This window comes from Bos grunniens, chromosome 7, assembly GCF_055505025.1.
Source record: "Bos grunniens cultivar Pamir isolate PY7600 chromosome 7, Bosgru_T2T1.0, whole genome shotgun sequence".
Classification (NCBI taxonomy): Eukaryota; Metazoa; Chordata; class Mammalia; order Artiodactyla; family Bovidae; genus Bos; species Bos grunniens.
The window spans coordinates 3,547,619-3,571,624 of record NC_141171.1 but is presented as its reverse complement, the minus strand read 5'-3'; the positions used below and the strand labels follow the sequence as shown (position 1 = coordinate 3,571,624).

The following is a 24,006-nucleotide window of genomic DNA, read 5'->3' as shown; positions in this document are numbered from 1 at the left end:
TCACTGTTAACCTTTCTTGTTGTTGCATCTGTCAGCACCTCTGTTTTTACTTTTCTGTGTGGGAAACAGCAGAAACAGTGGAGATGACTTTGACATCTCAGAAACCTCTCTCTCCTCAGTGAGCTATTTTAGTAAAATGTGTGGCCAGAAGGTGGCGATCTAGTAACAGTGGACCAGTTTGTTAAGAACCAGAGTCCAGAAGAACTTTCCAGAGACTTTTGTTGTAATGTATAGTGTAGACAGATTGAGGGCCTAGGTGGCCAGGCTGGGAACTGGGGGAGGAGGAGAGTCTCCTGGGCTTCAAGGGCTGGAAATGGTGCAGGTGGGACGATTCCACTTTAAGAAAGAGCAGTTGCAAATTGCTGTTTGCCTGTGCAGCATCTTTAGGATAATCTTTTAAGTTTTAGAACAGTTTCCGACTTGAGGGAGGGTTGTGAGGATAGCGCAGCGTGCCGGTGTCTCCTACACCCAGGTCCCCCGGTTCTTGTCGTCTTACGTTGGTATTGTTCATCGTCACAACTAATGAACCTGTCTGTGTTGATGCATCTGTACTCACTAAATTCCATGCTTTATCCAGATTTCCTTAAGTTTTACTGTTCCCGAATCCTATCCAGGGTCCCACATGATATTTTGGAGTCTCATCTTGGACTCCTCTAGACTATTGCAGATTCTCAGACTCCACTTGTTTTGATGATCTTGACAGTGGTCAGGTTTTGTAGCCTTTTTCCTAGCTGGACCTTGTCTCATGTTGTCTCATGATCCACTGGGGTGATGGGTTTGGGGAGGAAGACCACAGAGCTCTTATCATAAGAGCAAGGTCCGTGCATAGCATTTTTAAGGAGTTTTTTGGTACTGAGTTTTGTTTTTACTGTTTGCTAACTGTTGCCTTCTGAGAGGGGCCTTCTCTGACCATCTAATTTAAGAAGACTGGTTTCCCATTCACTGACCCTGTAGAAATCTTGCTTAGCACGTGCATTTCTGTAAAATGGTAAGTAAACTTCTAGGGCATTGAAGTCTCTGCACAGGGCCATTAATGTAGGACCGTCTTTTGGAGCAGTGAGGTTCTGACCCTGGGACACAGCATCATACTTCCCACCAGCAGGGCTCCATGTGGTTGATGGGCCACGGCCGTCAGGCTGACCACCGAGAGACCCCCACGTGGCCACTAGAACACGAGTGCACTGACTTCAAACAGGCCCCACATGGTTATTAGGACATGGTGACTCCTGACTGTCGACAGGCCCTCAGAGAGCTGCTTGACCCTCAACCCCTTGACCCCTTCGAGGACCCAGAGGTCCAAGCTGTGTACCATACAATTTTGTAAATTTGCAAAGTAAGTTTTTTTAAAATTGTAATTAGTTGAGACTACTGTCTCTCTCCATTTCAGCTTTCTCTCTCATATACCTCCTGTTACATTGAGGACATGGGGCATTTTGTGTGTGTTTCTGAAAGGGCTTCCCACTCCAGTTACATAAGCTGCTGGTTAGTATAGGCATTTTCCTGTGTCATCAGTGGGGCATTTGGGGCCCAAGGACAGGGAGAAGGATTTGCTCATGACTAGACAGACTTGAAGCAGTTTTTCTGCTCGCAGGGCAGGCCCTGGTGGTCTTTGCTCTGAACTTGCAGTGACGCGACCAGTCTGTGTCTGGTGCACAGAGGTGACTTTTGCGTCTGGTGCTGCCCCTGCCAGCCCGGTCCCTGCTCAGGGCTCCCCTTGATGCCTCCGTGTCCTTAGAGAGCGGGGTCGTTGGTAAGTTCTCACGTAGCTTGAACAATTTGTGCTTATTTTGTTTAACTATTAATGCTGTTGACTTCTGACACAAAAACCATCTTATATAGCATCAAATTAATTTTTTTCAGAAGATATTTGGAAGTATTAAAGTAACTGAGTCAGCAACCCAGGTCTCAGCACACAGTTCTGAGGGTGGCTGAGTTTTGTACTAGGCGGGACCCTGGTGATGCCACAGCTCATTGTGCGAAACATCTCTGATTAGCATGTTCCAGGAAGAAAAGTCCTCAGTTGTGATTTTCTGGTTGTTCCATCCCATTTGTTAAAAATTTAAAAGTAGTGTGTTTCTGCCTGTCATGCAGCTGTAGCTGTTGGAATGGAAACCAGAGTGACAGTGAAGGAGCAGGGCACAAGTGCACGAGTGTGAATCAGACGTGGGCCTTGCTCCTGGAGAAGCCAGCTGGGGGGAGCCCAGTTCCAACAGATGCCGAAAGAGACAAACAGCAGTGCAGCACCAAGCGAGTCCCTGTCCCTGTGTAAACTGAATGGCACCAGGACAGATGCGGGGAGCTTGCTGTGATGAAAGGGCTGAGGAGAGAACACGTCTCCAGACTCGGGCTAGGGGACATCTGTCTGCATGACATGTGCAGTGGGGTGCATGGTGGGCAGGGCCAGTATGCTGGGGCAGGGTGCCAGGTGGCAGGAACAGGAGTCTGCAGGGTCAGGGAGCAGACTAGGGAGAAGGGTGTAGGCTGACCGAGGAGTTCGCTTTCACCCATTAGGCCAGAGAACCACTGTTCACATACACAAATGAAGTGCGCTTGGCAGTCGTGTTACCACTGATAATATTTTAAGGTCATGTGCGTTAGTTAGCTTTTCCTTTAGGCTGATAATAGTTAGTAGAACACGCCCTCTGTTCTCCAGTTTAGCTCTGATGGTGTTCTGTTGCTAATGTGTTAGAAAAGTGCTTTTTATTAGGTAACATCTTAGTGACATTCAGGTCTTGTAAGTCCAACCAACAGTGAGTTGTATGCTGTGGAAAGTTCTTTATTTAATATGCCCTTAGGATGATGGAGTAGTGGCACTTTGGGGATTGTAGAACACGGGTTGTGGAATCAGTTTGGTTGATTGCAAGCAGCTTTTATATAAAGAATAGAAAAGCAACCCGAGTGCGTGGTCTGTACTGAGGTTTTTGTGTTGTGACTCCCAAGGTGTATGTGACGGTGTAGCAGTTGTGTGTAGGTTGCACTTCTTACAGGTGTGCACAGTTAAAAGGCAAGCGTCTCTCTTAGGGTCTCCTTCCCAGGGGCGTGCTCAGGTCTGCAGTGTGGACCCCCTGCCCTTGCCTCCATGCAGGTTTTGCTTTGCATCAGCTGGTTCCTGAGCTCACTCTATCTGACCGAGACTCTAGTATCTCAGGAAACACGCTCTCATCCTCATGTCTTCTCTGCTCAGTTAGGGAATTTCAGGGAGTGTTAGTTTGTAAGAAATTTTTTAAGAAACAAGAATAAGGGGATACTTGTATACCTGTTGGAGGTGGCTGTTCTTTCCCCTGGGAGCAGGGACTTGTGCAGTTAGCATACCTTAGAGTTACCAGCTGTATTCCTACTCTTCAGGCCCAGCAAGAACTGGACCCCAAAATGAATTTCCTTTCCTAACGATGCACTTATCAGCTGCTCTAGGCCACTCTGCCAGAAGGCGACGCTGCTTACTGCCCTGACGGTCCTTGGAAGGAAGTGGGGGCGTCCCAGTTCTGCCCTCCCATTCTGCTGAAGCAGAGCAAGCTGCTCAAAGGAGTTGGTCCTGGAATCCAGATGCTGGTTCTCAGACCAATATGCTTTCATCTTTCCAGCATCCTAATAAACTGGAGAAGGAAATGGCAACCCACTCCAGTGTTCTTGCCTGGGAAGTCCCATGGACAGAGGAGTCTGGTGGGCTGCACAGACCATGGGGTCACAAGAGAGTTGGACACAACTTAGTGACTAAATAATATATACTCCTGGATAAAAGATGTTTCTTCTCAAAGTCAGTTATAGAACAAGATCCCGAGTATTCACCGTGTTGTACACCAATCAGTGTCAGGTAAGGAAGCAGCCCTGGGTTGGGATAGAAGCCAAGGCTCAGGCAAGTCCCACATTCAGTCAGCTAAGCAGAGGCTCAGCCAAGTGAGTTCCCCACACTTCCTGCTCTGGCAAGCACAGAGGCTCTGCACCCATAGGTGACTGTGAAAACACTCTGTCAACCTAAAGAGCTCTGACGGTCTTAAACACCACTTTTTCTAAAGTTCTGAATGTGCTTGTGTTGTTCACACCTTCTGGAAAATGCCACTGTGTTTGACTTTACATTTCAGCATCTGGACTGATGGCCCAAGCCACGCACTGTGAATCCTCCTCAGGGAGCCAGGAAGGGAGGCCGCTTCAGCTACAGACAAGCGAGCCAGTAATTTCTGAGGAAGACACCCAGGAACTGGGACAGGTAACGTGCATTCATACTGTTATATCCTCCCCTGCAGGCAGCTTCTCTTTCTTGCCTAAAAACAATTTTCCACTGATTTATGCTTGCCTCTCATCTACATGGGAATGTTGGGATATCCACCTGATTTGCTCAGCTCCCTGTGGCTTGAAAAAGGAGAATAAAGGCATTGCCCATTCTGATTCCTTTCGTTTTGCGGCATGCAGGTATACATAGCATTCCTGTGCACACACAGTAGTCTTGCCTCTCGTATGTGTGTGTGTGCACACATATGCTCTGTACATGTACATGTATGCGTGTGTGGTGTATGCACTGTGTGCACACATGTGCAGCACCTGTGTGTGTGTGCACCAGCTGGGCATGTATAGTTGAGGGCACTTGCCCTCAGTGTTGAATACTGGTTCTTGAGAAGGCTTGCCACTGTTTGTCCAGGAAATTGAAGTTTAAACAATATTTGATAGAAATACTTGCAATTTACTGTCCTGTGTTAATGCTGGACAATACAGGGGCCTTTTCTTTCTCCTTTTTTAATAATTATGTAGCAAATATCTAGACATTGTGTCATTTCATTTATAAATATTTCAGTAGCTTTAAAAAAAAGAACTGTTTTAAAAAATCAGCACAGTACCATACTCACCTTAAAAAGTAAAAGGTAGATTCCTTGGTGTCATCAGACGTCAGCCAGCGCGCAGGTTTCCCTTAGTTCCTCATTTAGGAAAATGGGTCACATGTTTGTTCCGATTGGGATCCTCAGAAGGCCCCTGTGTTGCCTTTAGTGAAGTGCCTTTCATTCACAACTTTCCTCTGTCATCTCTTCTTCTTCTTTTGCACTTTATTTGATGGAAAAAGCTGAATTGTTTCTCTGTCAAAATTTTGCAACTTGCAACATATTACTTCCTTGGTTTCCCCAGCTCCCAGCAGGCGGTGAGCTGTCTCCTCTCTGCCTTGGTACTCCTGTAGGGCAGTTTGTAGCTCTAGAGGCTCCATCAGATTCAGGCTCTGTTTTGGAGAGACTGATTTGTTGGTGGCACCCCACAAATGTCATCAAAGCCTGTAAGAGACTGTATGGCTTTTAAACCTGTTTTTAGATAATTTTATTCTATGTGTCTACATAGGCATAGACTCATTTAAACTCACCTTTTTCCTTTTGGGGGAAAAAAGTGTTCATCTTTTACTATGGGGTATTTTAAACATTTGTCACTTATTCCTTCTGATCTGACTTAATCACTTTTAGTAATGACACATAGACATGCTGCTTTCTAGCTGCAACTAGCAAATCTTGCAGCTTAGTAATCCTTTATTTTGATGGGCTTATCGACTACAGAACACTACAGATCTTCTCTGTCTTGGGACTTGAGAAAGCTTTGTACCATGAAGGCAAACTTTGCCTGTTCTTGTGAAAGTGAATGAGGGTACATACAGGCCTCAGACTGGTGGGATCTGGGTCCCTTCTCTCACCCTCCAACGAAGATGTCTGTGGCTGAGACGAGCTCTTCTGTGTCCCACCATTGTGCTGAGACTGGAGCAAGAACATGGCTTTTTCATGGGAAATGCATAATCTTATCTGTTAATTCTACTGGTGGCCATGTAGTTTGAGAGGGTCCTTCCAATTTCAAATAAACAATCTCTGCCATCATGTCCAGTGTGCCCTTCCCCTAAAAGCTAGATGGGTAGAATGGGAGAGATCGGGATGGATGCACCAACAGCTAAGAGTAGAAGATTCCTCAGTAACCACCGAGGTCGCCATTCTTCCCCGCAAAGCTTGTGTCTATGTGGTTGGTCCTGACTGTCATCAACAAGTCTCAGTGAGCCGTGTGGCGTCCGTGCTGGGAACAGCAGATGCCATGGTCATGAATCAGGATGCTGGCTTTGGGGCAGAGGACGTGGTGATCCCTGAGCGGTTGGGCTGGCAGGACCTACCCACAGGAGGGGCGGGCCTTTGTGCTAGTTAGCTGTCTCATTCTCCTTCCCTGCAGGGAGAACGTAGTTTCATACGAGGTTGTCTTCTTGAGGTAAAACACATGTTTCATATTTAGAGAAGAATTTTGAGCTGTGTAGCTGAAGCTCAGGCATAGGTAGGAATGAGTTAAATTTCTAGGGAAAATGAAAATGCAAGAAAATCTCCCTCCATTCATCTGTGGTTTCTGCTGCAGATGCTATTAAAGTCATTACGTGAAAATGGATTTTGGTGACTTAAAGTGCAGTTGGGGTGCTAGAGAGAAGACGCGCCGTGATTTCCTCAGGGGGCAGCGTGCTCAGCGCGCTGTGCCGGCTCCCTCTGTGCTGGGCCTCTGCAGCAGGCGTGTGGGCTACAATTGGGCCCCATCTGCTGCGTAGCTGTGGCTGTCCACCATCCGCTGTGGGAGGGCACGTGGTGGAGGAGGCCGGGAGAGGAATCAGAGTCCCTCAGAGGGGTTTGGCAGAATCCTGTGAATCATTTCCAATGTCTGATGTGCTAACCTTTCCTGCCTCAGAACTCCTGCTCTTTCGTTACTCAATCTGTGGCTCCCTTGTATTTGATACAGCATTTGGAAGTGATAAGACAAAAACGGCATGGTTCTGTCCTCAGGACATTGCAGTTTTATATAAAGTTTCTTCATAACTTCTTCTTCTCCGCTTCTGTGTCCTGTGCTTGTTTTTTCACCCTTCCTCCGTCTCTCACCAAAGAAAGGATCAGAATGGAAAGCTGACTCGGCTCTGGCCTTACGGTTTCTCGGGCTCTTCAGCGTCCCCGGCCGCGGAGCAGCAGTGAGGGGAGACTCGCCCCGGGCGCGTCATCGTTTCCAAGAAGAAGGGCTGCACAGAGTGTGGGTTCATGGCGAGTTTTTAGGTCATAGTTTTGAACTTTCTGTTTGATTATATTTGGGCATTTAGCTTGCCTACTGTATGTGGTATCTTTATAAACAATAAGTGCAAAACACAAAAATTAAAAATGGAGGTGATTCATTCAGTTCAGTCAGAAAGTTGGTTTACTGGAAAACTTAGCTCGTCAGCTGGCATGAGGAGAAGAGTTTATTGAAAAGGCAGTCCTGTGGATGCCTGTGCTGGGGAGAGGACTGAGGGCCAGGCCTTTTGTCTCTGCGTTGATTAGCTGAGCCAAGTTCCACATGTATCTGCACTGGTAATTCACTGGATGGTTCCTGAAATAATTCAAGGCCAGAAAGGATGCTATGGCTCTCTCCTTGCTAACTATCTTAAGAAATTAATGTCCTTTTCTCTCTCTCTTTCTATATGTTGTGTGTGTGTCTATTTACATTCTTTTTCACATTGTTTTCCATTATGGTTTATTACAAGGTAGTCTTATCTTTTTTTCTTTTTTCTTTCTTCTTTGTAGAAATTATAAAATACATTTCGTTTTCAGTAACTCCACCATTCTGGTCTTTTTCCTTGTACTTTTTTCCCAGTTATTTAAATTTGTCCCAATTCATGTCTCCTTTCCTAGTCAGGAAAAAAAAGAATCTCTCATTTCTTGCATAACTGATCTTTAGCCTAAAATAAATGCCTGAATTAGTGGGATTGTATAGCCCTGGCTTCAGTGTATTACTTGTTTTTTTGGAGAAGACAACACATCTGGGTTTCCTTGAATAACTGTCAGGACAAAGTCTGAGATAATGAGTGAGGGGTGGTAATCCATGATGCTTCTCATCAGCTGCGGCAGTAGACTAAACCACACCCCAGAAATGCACATTCTAGAACTGATACTTCTTAGGATGAAGGTGGGAATGGCTAAACTGGTAGGCCTTCAAAAGTAGAAAGGCAGTGGTAATACATTCCACCAGCTGTAGGACCGCTGACCAGTGCCGACACCTCTGTTGGAGTGGGCTCTGTGGAGGGGCCTGGGGACAGGGAGCTGGACGTGTCCACTCAAAGGAGTCTGGATTTTGTCCTGTAAGTAGCTTGGAATCATTGAAGATTTTTAAATAAGGAGAGAGGAGATGATTTCAGGTTTTTACTCATTCTCCTCAGGTTCTCTTGTTATGGTCCTCTGCTGTCTTCTGAATCTTTTTCAGATAGTTCATTTCATTTGTTAATTACGGGGCACAGTTAGAAAGTTAGTATTTTTATTTATGGCTTTGATACCAGTCTGAATATTAGAAACGAAGTAGGCCGTTTATTTAAATATATGTTACTCTAATTGTGAATTACTAATAAATGTTTCTGACATCATATCCCATGTCATTTCTAAATGTTAAGCCATTAGAAGAGGAAAAGGTAGCTAGCAGCTTTTGTTGTCCACATACGGGGCACATTTCAGTGAAAGGTCACATGGCCTAGGATGAGCCCTGGCTTAGGAACCGGGCATCCCGGCGCTGGTCCCAGCCCTGCCTGTTGTCTCTGTAGTCCTGGGAAGGCTGCTTCGCTCCCCTGGCCCCAGTCTCCACTTCTGAAAAGCAAAGGACTGACTTGTAGTGTGTTCCAATACCTACCATCTAATGCAGAATCTGCCACAGTGAAAGGAAAGCTGAGTTACAGAAAAATGCCATGCCTCACTTATTCATTTTTGGTTTTCCTGTCTGCTCTGTTGGTTAGCTGGGTCACTGGTAACCATGAGCACTGCTTTGACAGACAGACAGACACGTGGTGCCCCCACCGCCTAGCCCAGCCCTGCTGGCTGTGGTTTCATGTGCCTCCCACTGGTGCCCTCTGTAATTGCCTGGGACAACCAGCTCTTCTCCGTAGCAGCCTTCAGAATTCCCAGTATGTTGGGTATGGTCACCATTCTAGCAGAGGCCCTTGTCTGTGACAGTGACTGTTCATGATGAGAGGGCCAGTCCAAGTGCGTGGCTGTGTGTCCTCTGCAGTTGACAGAGAAAGCTGTGTGGGCACGCTGGACCTCCTCCACACAGAAGCTGTGGTGTGAACCTGAGCTGCATGGGGGAGGCACCTGTCCTTCAGGTCCAGATACCCACGCAGATGAATCTTGGGGATGTACTCTGTATTTTCTGTTACCCCTGGGAACTGTGGATAGGAAAGAAGCTGCCAGATAAGGAACTCTAAGATTTTGTGATTCCAGAATGTACCAGCATCTCAGGGAACAAATTCTAGAGCAGCTGCTTGGTGATGCAGAAAGTAGAATGCCAAGGGGCAAGAAACAGATGCTCAGGTATTTCGTTTTGGAGGATGACTTGTTCACCCTTCAGAACATTTTCCTGTGTCCTTGGTCAGCTTTTGAATGAACCTCAAGTCTTAAAATCAAGTGTTTGATTATACTGTTATTGAGTACCTGCCTGTGGAAGGTTTTGTATATTATAACCGTGTTTGTTATTGTGGTAGAATATATAGAATAAAATCGTGTCATTTTAACTATTAAAAATTTTTTTTCTCTATTTTAACTATATAAATAGTATTAATTACATTCAAAAATGTTTTGCAACCATCACCACTAATGGTTTTATTTCCAGAGCTCTCTTATCACCCCAACAGAATCTGTTATAATGAAACAATAACTCCACATTTCACCTCTCTCCAGTTCCTGGTAATGTCTAATCTTCTCTGTTTCTATGAATTTGCCTATTCTAGGACCCTCCAATGGGCTTTCCAAGTGGTGCAGTGGTAAAGAATCCACTTGCCAATGCAGGAGATGCGGGTTCAATCCCTGGGTCGGGAAGATCCCCTGGAGTAGGAAATGGCAACCCACTCCATATTCTTGCCTGGGAAGTCGCATGACAGAGGAGCCTGGCAGGCTATAGTCCATGGGGTCCAGAGTCAGACATGACTGAGCCGCTGAGCGCAAGCACAGGAACCTCCTGTAAGTATTATAGTCCTTTTGTTTCGGGCTTTTTTCACTTAGCTTAATGTTTTCAAGGCTGATCCATCTTGTAGCATGAATCAGTACTTCTTTCCTTTTTTTTAGGTGAATAGTCTTCTGTTGTATGGATAAAACATGCTTTGTGTTATCTGTTCATTGCTGATGGACACTTAGATTATTTCCAGCCTTTGACCACTGTGAATACTGCTGCCACACACATTCATGCACAAGTATTTGAGTCTCTGCTTTCGTTCTTTTGTACATATACTTTAGAGTAGAATTGCTTGGTTGTAGGATAATTTTATGTTTAGCTTTTTAATTAGCTGCCATATTATTTCCTTGTCGGGGTTATTTTCTTAATTTCTTTTTCAGATTCTTCACTGCTGCTGTATAGAAACACAGCTGGTTTTTGTGTGTTGATCCTGTAACTTTGCTAACTTTTTAATTAGCTTAGCAGCAGCAGCAGCAGCATTCTTTGAGATAGTCTGTGTACAGGATCCATGTCATATGAAAATGGGGCTTCCCAAGTGGTGCAGTGGTAAAGAACCTGCCTGTCAAGGCAAGAGATGCAAGAAATGTGGGTTGGGAGTATCCCCTGGAGTAGAAAATGGCAACCCACTCCAGTCTTCTTGCCTGTAGAGTTCCATGGACAGAGGATACTGGCGGGCCACAGTCCATGCGCTCCCAGAGTCGGACACAGATGAGCACTAGCACAGGTTACCAGTTACACGTGAAAACAGAGATGGTTTTACTTCTTCCTTTTCAGTTTGGGTGCCTTCTATTTCTTTTTCTTGCCTACTTGCTCTGTCTAGGACTTGCAGTGCATAGCAGTACTGTGTAGCAGTGGTGGAAGTAGGCATTCTTGTCTCCTAATTTGCAGACGCTTTCAGTCCTTCCCTATTGAGTTTCCTATTAGCTGGATTTTTCATAAGCGCCTTTGTAAAAAATGTTTTTAAGTTTTTACTTTATTACAGGCTCTTCTATTTCCAATCATTACATATGTTCTCAATAATTCATGTATCTCCTATATTATACTCCATTTGTATTTCATTATGATTTCCATCTGTCTTGCCTTCATGTCATATCTACTATTTTTATAAGTTCATTTATATCATTTTTTGAGGGGGGTTCTACATATAATTTTCCACATGGAAAATTCTTAAAGAGATGGGAATACCAGACCACCTTTCCTGCAAAACCTGTATGCAGTTCAAGAAGCAGCAGTTAGAACTGGAAATGGAACAACAGACTGGTTCAAAACAGGGAAATGAATACGTCAAGCCTGTATATTGTCACCCTGCTTATTTAACTTCTGTGCGGAGTGCGTCGTGAGAAATGCCAGGCTGGATAAAGCACAATCTGAAATCAAGATTGCCGGGAGAAATATCAATAACCTCAGATATGCAGATGACAGCACCCTTATGGCAGAAAGCGAAGAAGAACTAAAGAGCCTCTTGATGAAGGTGAAAGAAGGTAGTGAAAAGGCTGGCCTAAAACTCACCATTTAGAAAACGAAGATCATGGCATCTGGTCCCATCACTTCATGGCAAACAGTGGAAACAGTGACAGACTTTATTTTCTTGGGCTCCAAAATCAGTGCAGATGCTGACTGCAGCCATGAAATTAAAAGACACTTGCTCCTTGGAAGAAAAGCTATGACAAACCTAGACAGCATATTAAAAAGCAGAGGCATTGTTTTGCCAACAAAGGTCCGTATGGTCAAAGCTGTGGGTTTTCCGGTAATGTATGAATGTGAGAGTTGGACCATAAAGAAGGCTAAGTGCTGAAGAATTGTTGCTTTTAAACTGTGGTGTTGGAGAAGACTCTTGAGAGTCCCTTGTACTGCAAGATCAAGCTAGTCAATCGTAAAGGAAATCAGTCCTGAATATTCATTAGAAGGACTGATGCTGAAGCTGAAACTCCAGTACTTTGGCCACCTGATGCAAAAAGCTGACTCATTAGAGAAACCCTGATGCTGGGAAAGGTTGAGGGCAGGAAGAGAAGGGAATGACAGGATGAATTGGTTGGATGGTATCACTGACTCGATGGACATGAGTTTGAACAAGCTTAAGGAGATGGTAAAGGACAGGGAAGCCTGGAATGCTGCAGTCCATGGGGTCGCAAAGTCAGACACGACTGAGTGACTGAACAACCACCACCACATATGAACAATATCATATGAAATATCAAAGAAAGATATTTGTCTTTCTTTGTCTGATTTTACTTAGTATAATAATCTCCAGGTTCATTCATGTTGCTGCAAATGGCATTATTTCATTCTTTTCAATGGCTGAGTAATATTCCATTGTGTATATATATGTGTGTGTGTGTGTGTGTGTGTGTGTATATGTTCCACATGTTCTTTATTCAGTTCTCTGTCACTGGACATTTAGGTTGCTTCTGTGTCCTGGCTATTGTAAATAGTGCTGCAGTGAACACTGGGGTACATGTATTTTTTGTTTATTTTTAATTGGAGGATTATTGCTTTACAATGTTGTATTGGCCTGTGCCATACAACAGCATGAATCAGGTGTAAGTATACATACATCCCCTTCCTCTTGAGCCTCCCTCCTCCACCCTATCCCAAGCCCCCATCCTTCTAGGTGGTCAGAGAACACTGGCCTGAACTCCCTGTGTCGTACAGCAGCTTCCAACTAGTAATCTGTTTTGCGCATGGTAATGTATGTATTTCAGTGCTACTCTCAATTCATCCAGCTCTCTCCTTCCCCAGCTGTGTGCACACATCTGTTCTCTACATCTGCATATCTATTCCTGCCCTATAGATAGGCTCATCAGCACCATTTCCCTAGATTCCATATATATGTGTTAATATACATTTGTCTTTTTCTGATTTCACTTTGTATAACAGGCTCTAAGTTCATCCACCTCAGTTCAGCTGACTCAGATTCATTCCTTTTAATAGCTGAGGTATTAACGTTCTGTAATATTCAGTTCAGTTCAGTCGCTCAGTCACGTCGGACTCTTTGCGACCCCATGAATCGCAGCACGCCAGGCCTCCCTGTCCATCACCAGCTCCCGGAGTTCACTCAGACTCCATCGAGTCGGTGATGCCATCCAGCCATCTCCTCCTCTGTCGTCCCCTTTCCCTCCTGCCCCCAATCCCTCCCAGCATCAGAGTCTTTTCCAATGAGTCAACTCTGCATGAGGTGGCCAAAGTACTGGAGTTTCAGCTTTAGCATCATTCCTTCCAAAGAAATCCCAGGGCTGATCTCCTTTAGAATGGACTGGTTGGACCTCTTTGCAGTCCAAGGGACTCTCAGGAGTCTTCTCCAACACCACAGTTCAAAAGCATCAATTCTTCGGTGCTCAGCTTTCTTCACACTCCAACTCTCACATCCATACATGACCACTGGCAAAACCATAGCCTTGACTAGACGGACCTTTGTTGGCAAAATAATGTCTCTGCTTTTCAATATGCTGTCTAGGTTGGTCATAACTTTGCTTCCAAGGAGTAAGCGTTTTTTAATTTCATGGCTGCAGTCACCATCTGCAGTGATTTGGAGCCCCAAAAAATAAAGTCTGACACTGTTTTCCACTGTTTCCCCACCTGTTTCCCATGAAGTGATGGGACCAGATATTAATGAGCTGTAATATTAATGCTAATTATTAATATTAACGAGCTGTAATATTCTATTATATATATGTACAACTTAAAAAAAAACTTTATTTTGTACTGGGGCATAGCCAGCTAACAGTGTTGTGGCAGTCTCAGGTGAACAGTGAAGGGACTCAGACATACGTGTGCGTGTATCCGTTCTCCCGCAGACTCCCCTGCCCTCCACGCTGCACATCACATGGAGCAGAGTTCCCTGTGCTGTACAGTGGGCCCTTGTTGGATCTGTGTTTTAAATGTGGCAGTGTCTTACCACAGTGTCCTTATCTGTCAGTGGACATCTAGCTTGCTTCCCTGCCCTGGCTATTGTAAATAGTGCTATAATGAACACCGGGGTTCATGTGTCTTTCTGAATTGTGGTTTTCTCAGGGTATATGCCCAGTAGTGGGATTGCTGGGTCATATGGAGGCCCACTCTTGCCACTGTTATTCAACATGGTTTTAGAAGGCCTGGCTGTGGCAATCAGAGAAGAAAAAGAAATAAAAGGAATCCAGATTGGAAAAGAAGAAGTAAAACTCTTACTGTTTTCAGATGACATTATACTACACGTAGAAAACCCTAAAGGCACCACCAGAAAATTACTAGAGCTAATCAGTGAATTTAGTAAAATCACAAGATATAAAATTAAAACATAGAAATGCCTTGTGTTCCTGTATACTAACAGTGAAAAATCAGAAAGAGAAATTAAATAATCCTGTGACACCACTGCAACAAAAAGAATAAAACACCTAGCAATAAACGTACCTACGGAGACAGAAGACGTGTATGCAGATAGCTGCAAGACACTTGAAAGAAATCAGAGGCCACACAAACAGAGCGAGAGTGCCGTGCTCCTGGATGAGCGGGGTCAATACTGTCAGCACGACTATACTTCCCAAAGCAATCTACAGACTCAGTGCAATCCTCATCAAATCACCAATGGCATTTTTCACAGAGTTAGAAGTACCAATTTTAGAATTGCATCTTTTAGAATTTTGATTCTTCTCCAGGTATGTGCTCAGGGAGTTGGATTGCCGGATCATATAGTATCTCTGTTTTTAGTTTTTTAAGGAACCTCCAAACTGTTCTCCATAATGGCTATACCAGTTTACATCCCCACCAACGGTGGGGCGGGGGCCGCTTCCTCAGGGGCTCGGCGGTAAAGAATCCGCCTGCCTTATAGAATTAGTTTGGAAGTATTTCCTTCTTTTTTTTTCTTTTTGTAGTGTTTCTTCCTCTGCAGTTTTTTGGCATAGTTTCAGAAGGATAGGTTAGGTTTCTTTTATCATAGAAGGGAGTTCTCTTTTAGTCCTGCTTTTCTAAGGTTTTTATCATGAAAGGATGTTGGGTTTTGTCATTGCTGTTTCTGCATCAGTTGAGTTGATTATATATGTTTTTTCTGTTTGTTCTAACAATATGGTATATTGCATGAATTGATTTTCTAAGTCTGAACCACCCTTGCATTCTGACATAAATTCTACTTGGGTTTAGTTTGCTACTATTTTAGTATGCTGTGCTTTTATTTTCATTTGTCTTAGAGAGTTTACTAATTTGCCTGTTTGACCCATTGGTTGTTAAAGAGTGTTGTAATTCTACATATTTGTAAGTTTTTTATTTTTCCAGATTTCTAGTTTCTTTCCACGGTGAAGGTACTTTCTATTACTTCAGTCTTAAGTTGAGGCTTATTTTGAGGCCTGCCATGGGTCTGTCCTGGAGGATGTTCTGTGTGCCCTGGAGGAGACTGCGGGCTCCACTGATTCGAGTGGAGCACCTCTGTTGGGTGCAGATGGTGTTCAAGTCTTGTGTTTCCTTATTGATTTTCTATCGGGATATCTCATCCATTACCAGCATCTTTTTTAACTTTTGAAAAATAGTTAACTAGTATTAGGTGGTTTTTGGTTCAGGCTGGAAAGTTGGTTTTATGCAGTATTTAAATGTAAAATTGGACTGAATACATGGACACAGTATTGGGGAAGCTTCACGGCCTTGGGCAGCGTACTCTGTCCATCCCATCTGTAGCATAGGGCTGGAGACTAATTCTTGGAAACATAGCTCCTGTGGCCAGCCAGTAAGTGCCTTTGCCAAGTGAGCCATGTGGCCTTCAGCAGGCTGCACATTTCCCAGATAAAATGCTACTGTCACGTTTTACAAAACAGGGTCCCCTACTTGAGGCTTGCTTTGAAGTGAAGGTGAGGCCGGTACTATATGGAGCAGAATTCTGTTCTGAACAAATTTACCAGTGGGGCCTCAAATGTTTGTGCCCCAGTCAACTCTGAAGAACTTCCAAATTAATGCATTTTCTCTTTATTTCATATCCTGAGATGTCCCCACTGAGGCATTTACTTCCTAATGTAAGATGAACCTTCAGTTTATTGAGCATTTCACTTGGTAGGGGTTCCATTCCTCTCTTAAAAACGTGGTTCTCATCATGGGAAGCTCTCTTTACAGTCTGATAGCAGCTTGGTTCCCAGGACTTCTCTATAGTCCTGTGAGGTGCTTTCCTTGCCCAGGCCGTGAGCTAAAGGGGCCATCTTTGCTGTGGGCCGTTGCGGTGTCTGTAACTGCGCTATTCAGCAGACTTCAAGTGAGGGCTAACAGATCCCTGAAGACTCAGCTCTCAAAGTCTTGTACAGACACAGCCCTGGTGCATAAGGCAGGTTTATGCTCAACTCTCTGTGCTGCGAGAGGGTTATGAAGAGGGGTGCTCCTTAAAAGAGAACCCTTTCCTGCCCCTGTGCATCACAGGTTGCCCTCAGGACCTCAGGGAATGCAGAGAGGGCAGGGCGGGGCACGGGGGTGGCCTGTGAGTGCTGAATGTGACAGATTGTAGACTAGAATATTCTGTACAGCCTCTAGAGCTTTGGTTGAGAGGGAGCCAATTTTTCCCTCTTTGCCTTCTCTACAGCATGTTAATAGTCCCAAATGGTAGAACTGCAGACAGCTTGATTTATCCCAGCTCTGTTCTTAAATGGTTGCTAGTTTCTTACTGCAAGAAAATTCAGTCTTTCAGTGGGTCAGTTTAATAACAAGATCAAGGCAGACAGTCTAGCTAATATTAAACTGACTCTGTTGTTCAGTCGCTAAGCCATTTCTGACTTCTTTGTTGTGATACCCCCTCACCCCATGGACTGGAGGCCACCAGCCTCCTCTGTGTATGGGTTCTCAGGCAGGAATACGGGAGTGGGCTGCCGTTTCCTTCTCCTACTCATTTTAGGTACTTAAATATACTAATAGTCTAAATCCTGGAGTTGTATTGTGAGGTAGAACAAAACACTTTCTTTTTTCAGACTATAAGTGAGGCAACAACTAGCATATTATAGGCTTTGTAGAAACATTAAGGCCATGTCCTTACACAGTGAAAGCACAAGCCTACATGTTCCAGGCTCTACTTACAGCAGAGCTTGGGGCCTCTGATTCCCAGGCTTTCACACCTTGATAGCTGGCGTGAGGCATACGTCTGTTTTGGTAAGGGAGCTTCCTCTACTGGGTGAGCCATTTTTCCATAATTTATTTTCTTTTTTTAATAAACAAAGTGAAAATGGTTGGAAAGCTAAAGGATCTCTGTATCTGCTCTTCTGTCGACCCAGATGGTGTCTGTGCCGCCGTTCTGAGGTCTGTGACATTGCAGAGATGGAGGTCACCGTAGCATGTGGCCGAGCAGAAGGTCTTCCTCTTCCAGAGAAGACAGAAACTTCTGCTCTGTCCTGGGGACCATGTGGTGCCTCCCACTTCCTGCCTGAGTCATCTCTGCTCTCCCACTTCCTGGTTTCTGAGGCTCGTGAGTGAGGCCAGCGTCCTGCCTATGGGGAACCAAGCCTCCTGCTCTGGCTTTGTTGAGTGCCTGGGACTCCTGAGCTGAAGAGCATTGAGCGTTTCTGTGGTGTTTTCCCAAGATGCTGCTCCCAGAGATACTGGCATACATGTTATTTTGTCTTAACTTGAACTTATGTGCACTATATATTTCTTGGGAATTTATCAAAGTTTTTCCTAAAACTCAATGTACTATTAATCACATAATTTCTGTGTTAGGTACAAATGTAGCTGGATGATGGCTGGCTGCTGGGTTTGTTTATTAGTGGAGCAGAGACTTGGGGAAGAGTCCATTTTGACCCTGGTCTTTGAGTCAGAGCCCAGTGAAGGTTCGTCTGAGAGCCCCGTTGATATTCTCCAGAGGCTGGTAACATCGTGCATTGATGACTAGACAGCTTGTCATCCTGGGCCACAGAAGTAACAACTGTTTTAAGGTTTGGCCAGACTTCATATTCTCCATTCTTTCCATCCCATGTTATATGGAATGCACACGATGCCATTTAATTACTTCAATCCCTTTCTTAAAGGAAAAAGACACTGAACCAGTATTCCAGAGGTATTAGTAGTTTGAAGGTTTACTCAGTAATTTTCTTTGCCGATTTGGTAGCTTTAAAGATCTCACTTGTGTTTTGCAGTATTAATTAATTTCAAGTGCAGTTTTGGCAGACCAACCAAGGGTCTCAACAGGCTGCATAGAACGAGTGCTATTTTTAAGACCATCTCAGTGAAACTTTTTCCAAATGAAACTCAACAGGAACCAGCCTTTATTTGGACTCATATACTCGGTAAATGCTCAACTTTTGTAGGCATGTCAGCTGTTCCTGTTCACAAAATAAGTTGTATGTGCCTTTTACTACTGTGTTTATTAAGCATAGACTCAAGAATATAGGTGTTCTTGCTTTTGCCACTGTTTCCTTTTGGAAAAGAGGCGGTTGATTCATCCGCTAGAGAAAGATGGCTGTGGAAGTGTAGGACACACAGCCTCCGTCACACAAAGTGGTCCTTGGTGAGAGTGCTGTCGCCTGGCGATACGGGCCTGGGCTACTGGGCACGTGTGGGTGCTGAGCACTTAAAAAGCAGCTGGTCCAAGTTCTCCAAGTAGCTTGTGAGAACGTCATATAAAAAAAGAATGAATATAAAATCTCTCATTAATGTTTACTGACTTCATGTCTAAATGGGGGGCTTCTCAGGTGGTGCTAGTGGTACAGAATCCACCTGCCAATTGCAGGAGACACCAAGGACACGGGTTCAGTCCCTGGGTTGGGAAGATCCCCTTGAGAAGGAAATGGTAATCCACTCCAGTATTCTTGCCATGAAAATTCCATGGACAGTAAAGTCCGGTTGGCTACAGTCCTTGGGATTGCAGAGTTGGACACAACTAAGCACCCACTCACATGTTTAAATGATAATGTTTTGGGTTATTTGGTTTAAATAAAATATATTATTAAAATTAATTATACTATTTACTTTTTATTAGAAATTTTGAAATTTCGAGTATGGCTCTCCCTAATTGGATATCTTTCCATGGTCGCTCAGGGGTCTCAGAGCTGGTACAGGTTCTAGGATATGTGAATCGACTGCCTATCCCTGGTGAGAGCCCTATTGCCTTTTTTTTGTGATCTCTGAGTCATGGCCGTGACATCTCTTGTCCATGCAGCGGTTGTCAGGGCCACAGTAGGAGCTAGACCCCAGGAACTCAAGCAAGTCAGCCACCCTTCTCAGCTTCATCTGTGAAGCAGAGTTAGATTGAGGATTAGCAGAGAATAGTTAGGGCACATTGTAGGGGTCCCCTAAATTCTATTCTTATTTCAGATACCTGGGGAATGAGAACACAGAAAACAAAACCACATATATATATACACATACATACATAGAGATCATATATCTATGTGGCTTTCCCAGTGGCTCAGCAGTAAAGAATCTGCCTGCAGTGCTGGTTCAGTCTCTCAGTCAGGAAGATCCCCTGGAGGAGGAATGGCCGCCCACTCCAGTATTTTTGCCTGAAAAATCCCACGGACAGAGGAGCCTGGCAGGCTACAGTCCAAAGGATTGCAAAGAGTCAGACCCAGCTGAGCTCACACGCATATATAGATACACACACACACACACACACACACACTCTAATCCCCAGTTTTACTTTCCTCTGAGAGTGTTCGGGTGTTGGGATGAGAAAGCAATATTATTAGCAGTGCTTGTCTAACAGGCACTAATTTGGATTTGGGTTTTGGAGGACTTTTATCATGTCTTCTGTTTCCTGGTTTTCTGTGTGCACTGTTAATATCAGAACAGAGCAAAACAGTTGGCTGTCTGCAGGGAAGGGAGCACGCGGCTCCCTTGCTGAAGCCTGTCTCCTGCCATCAGTGCATGTGCGAACAGTGACTGTTTACAGTTCAGAACCTGGTAGTCCTGAAAAACAGTTCAGTTGAAAATAAACTTGACCACGTTTTGATGTGATTGACAAGGATGTAGAGGTTGCAAAGAGAGTCACAGGGTCTGTGTGGCCTAATCACTCAGCGTAGGGGAGAGACCTCCTCAAAGGTGTCACGTAGGATGCAGGTGTCTGACAGAGGGGACATTTTGTGCAAGTTTCTGGTAGAATGGCCTTATTATCACACTGAAATGGAGGCAATAAGGAAGGAATAGTTGACCAGAGAGAACAGCATGGAAGGACCTGCCTAACATAGTGGTGAGTGGTGACTTTTTTATTATGCTGTCTGGGCCTCAGCCATATGAGATCATAGAAATGAGAGATGGAAAAGACCTCCTGTATGAGGTCATCTAGCCCATCCCCTCCAGAGCTGACTGACCCCACAGTATACTTTCCAGAGCTCTGTCCAGTTTTTCAAGTGACTCAACTGATGGAGTTTCCACCAGCTCCCAGAGGGCGCAAAAAGGTAGTGTCTGAGACTGCTAGCTTGGATCAGGATTTATTCTTCTTTCTCATGACGAAGATCCCTGTGATGATGCTTTGTTTGAAGAGAGACGGGGTAAATCCTGCCTCTGTCGCTGACTTGCGTATAACTGCGGATGACCTCAGCGAGCCTCATCTCCACATCGCCCTCCAAAAAGCGGGGGTGTGTTGCTGGGTTCCTTCAGCCTGAGCATTCGAAAAGCGGGGCGTGTTGCTGGGCTCCTTCAGCCTGAGCGTTCGAAGACTTGGCGGCGGCGCCTTACACAGCACTTTATGGTTTTCACAGCTTGTTCACATTTGTGATCTCATTTGAGCCCCACCGTTCTTAGGGAAGGAGTTGATCGTATTCTCCTCCTGACCATCTCCCTGCCTATTCTGTTTCTTGTTAATCAGACGGAGGAGTTCTCCCAGGCAGTGGGTGGTGGGCCAGGTGCCCAGGCATTGCTTTTTGATTCGTTTGACCTCACAGGTACTGTGCCTTCTGAGACACCATGTGGCTGCACTTTATTCTCCGTGAGGTGTGGCCTCCTTTCCCAGGCAGTAGCACTGCTCAGGATTATCCCAGGCCGCCTATGGAGCCCAGAGCTTTCTTGCCTGTGTCTCTGGGTGGGACCTGCGCGGGGACTGGCTCTCAGTCTGGAGTGTGATATGTCATCAGTAGGACTGCACTCGGGTCCTCCTCTGGTGCTCACCCAGGCTGCTCATCGTCAGACCCGTCCTCCTGTGATAAAGGACTTTGCATGGATCCATAGGCAGGCTGGTCCATCGGGAGTTAGTAAACCGGGCACCAAGGGCTCGTCTTAATTCAGATTGTGCAGTTCCTTTCCTGAACCTTTCTCTAAAAGAGGAACAGTATTGATATTTATTGCAAGTAGTTGGTCATTAAGATTTCTCTCAAAATCATTTCTTTTTGTTGTCAAAGACATTAAATTTTTAAACCCCGGTTCAGTAGGTATATAATTAAAGTACATTTCACAGTAATACAGTGTTGCCCTCAACTAGTTTATAAAACTGTATGAAGTATGACATGAGTCCCGGCAATGGAACAAGGAGCTGCCGTCCAGCCTGGGCTGCTCCCTTGGTCTGGGACGCCGTCCTTCCCCGGGCATCACTGTGCGCTCATGGCGTCTCTGTGTGTACCCCGTGTGTGCGCTCGCTGGGACTCCAGGGCCTGCGCTCGCGGGGCTGTCCCTGCATTTCTGGGTAGGCCCACGGGGCTATGGTGTGTCCCTGCTTCATCACCTCTGGCTATCTCTCCTGTTGTGTTCTGCCTTTTATATTTGTGTGTGAAATATCCCAAATATACAGATGAAAAAGGGGGGTTGCCTTTCTCTTTAAGCTTTGGTTTTCCAGCTTCAGTCTGCAGTTAGGCGCTTGGGTGCAGAAAGGTAAATGAAGCAGTGATGAGGTGAGAGCTGGGACTCAGATCTGAGTTGTAGCCTCCGGATTCCTGGTTCTGTGCCGTGCCACTGCCGTTCGCAGGAATTCCATGTGGATGTGGTAACATTCTCAGCAAGGCGGTCAGCGTCGAAATCACGGGTTGGAAACAGCAGTGCCTCAGGGATGTATCTCCTGGGGCTGTGTGGTCAGTCTCCTTGTTTATGGCCTGGAGCAGGGCCAGACAGCGGATGCATCATCTCCCAACAGCCCTACCTCGCCGAAGGTCAGTGCCAGAAAACGGCAGCGCTGAGACCCAAAGCCAGGTCAGAGCTGGAGGCTCTGTGCTCAGAGCCTCCCCATTAACTTACACATTGGTTGGTTATCTCCATTAACTTACACATTTTCTGAGTATTATGAAAATAATGGAAAGATACATTATCTGTTTTTGAGAGCATGAGAAAAGGCAGCCCCTCCTATCATTTCTGCTTCTCTTGCAGATCCTGAGGAAGCTCAAAGGTCTTGCGTTAGACACCGAGACAGAGCTGGAGAGACAGGATGAGGCCTTGGATGGCATCACTGAAGCTGTGGACCGGGCGACCTTAACCATCGACAAGCATAACCGACGAATGAAGAAACTGACTTAGAAGAACAGGCAAGCATAGGGACGGCAGCTTCTGATGAGAATCACTTCTGAGTACGTTGTTCTCAGATCCTGCATGCTTCCTTTGAGATGAAGACCCCGGAAAGTCATTCCAAGTGCCTGTCCTGGGAGGTGCATGGCTGCCTCAGGATGAAGGGCTGCTGAGAAAGTGGCTCGGGGTGATCGTAGCTGCCACCAAGGGATTCCCTTGTAGGGAGCTGAACGTGCAGGGAAGGAGTTCTGCCTACAAGTACAGTGAGCTCCTGCCCGCAGGGCCCTCCCAGGCTGCCTGGGGAGTCAGGAGCGCACACACATTCAAACACAGGCTGAGCCCTGTGAGGTGGCCACGGCAGCACGGCGTCTTCATTCTGAGGGTGAGCTGGACGCAGGCCTCAGGGACCACTTTGCCTGGCCACAGTCCCAGGTCTCCAGTGCACAACTAGCTGTATTTGCATCCTGTCTCCTCTTGATAACCATAAAAAGGATGATTTATGTCTCTATGAAAGAATCTGCTTATTTCTAACCCTCTGCCTGTTTGAACACTGCAGGCGTATCCTTTGTCAGGAAAATCTCTTCTCCAGAACTACATTCAGTCCTGAGCCTGCCTCTCCTGCATGGCCTGCTCAGCACAGACCCCATTGCCTTCACGTTGTTCCGTTTTTCTCTGATGGACAGGTCAGTTTCTCTTTGGTTATACTGTAAGTTCTAACAAAAGCTAAGAGTACACCTGGTGCACCCCAAGATCATCCTGTAGACACCTGAAATGTTCTTTAACTGTTCAGTTTTTAGTCAAACATGAAAACAGTACATACTGCACCTATTTTTTTTAATTTATTATTTTTTAATATAAATTTATTTATTTTAATTGGAGACTAATTACTTTACAATATTGCATTGGTTTTGCCATACATCAACATGAATCCGCCACGGGTGCACACGTGTTCCCCATCCTGAACCCTCCTCCCACCTCCCTCCCCATCCCATCCCTCTGGGTCGTCCCAGTGCACCAGCCCCGAGCATCCAGTATTGTGCTTCGAACCTGGACTGGCGATTCGTTTCACATATGATATTATACATGTTTCAATGCCATTCTCCCAAATCATCCCACCCTCTCCCTCTCCCACAGAGTCCAAAAGACTGTTCTATATATCAGTGTCTCTTTTGCTGTCTCGTATACAGGGTTATTGTTAACCATCTTTCTAAATTCCATATATAATGCGTTAGCATACTGTATTGTTTTTCTTTCTGGCTTACTTCACTCTATAGGCTCCAGTTTCATCCACCTCATTAGAACTGATTCAGATGTATTCTTTTTAATGGCTGAGTAATACTCCATTGTGTATATGTACCACAGCTTTCTTATCCATTCATCTGCTGATGGACATCTAGGTTGCTTCCACGCCCTGGCTATTATAAACAGTGCTGCGATGAACATTGGGGTACACGTGTCTCTTTCAATTCTGGTTTCCTTGGTGAGTATGCCCAGCAGCGGGATTGCTGGGTCGTATGGCAGTTCTATTTCCAGTTTTTTAAGAAATCTCCACACTGTTCTCCATAGTGGCTGTACTAGTTTGCGTTCCCACCAACAGTGTAAGAGGGTTCCCTTTTCTCCACACCCTCTCCAGCATTTATTGCTTGTAGACTTTTAGATAGCAGCCATTCTGACTGGTGAAATTGCACCTGTTTTAAATACTGTTAATTT

At 45.2% G+C, this 24,006-nt stretch overlaps 1 protein-coding gene across 4 annotated transcripts in view; it reads left to right on the top strand.

Annotated features, from left to right (window-relative positions):
• SNAP47 (synaptosome associated protein 47) overlaps positions 1-23,736 on the top strand; it is a 67,465-nt gene extending 43,729 nt beyond the window's left edge. For 2 of the 4 annotated variants that reach the window (XR_015166412.1, XR_015166411.1), the window contains exons 4-6: positions 4,080-4,204; positions 9,722-9,950; positions 22,162-23,736. Coding sequence is in view for 2 of the 4 variants with exons in the window: in XM_086408119.1 (XP_086264245.1) it covers positions 4,080-4,204; positions 22,162-22,308 (272 nt within the window). In the remaining 2 variants the exon portion in view is untranslated. The remainder of the gene's footprint in view (positions 1-4,079; positions 4,205-9,721; positions 9,951-22,161) is intronic. The other 2 variants (XM_086408119.1, XM_086408118.1) reach the window with 1 other exon arrangement.
• Positions 23,737-24,006: the final 270 nt, after the last annotated feature.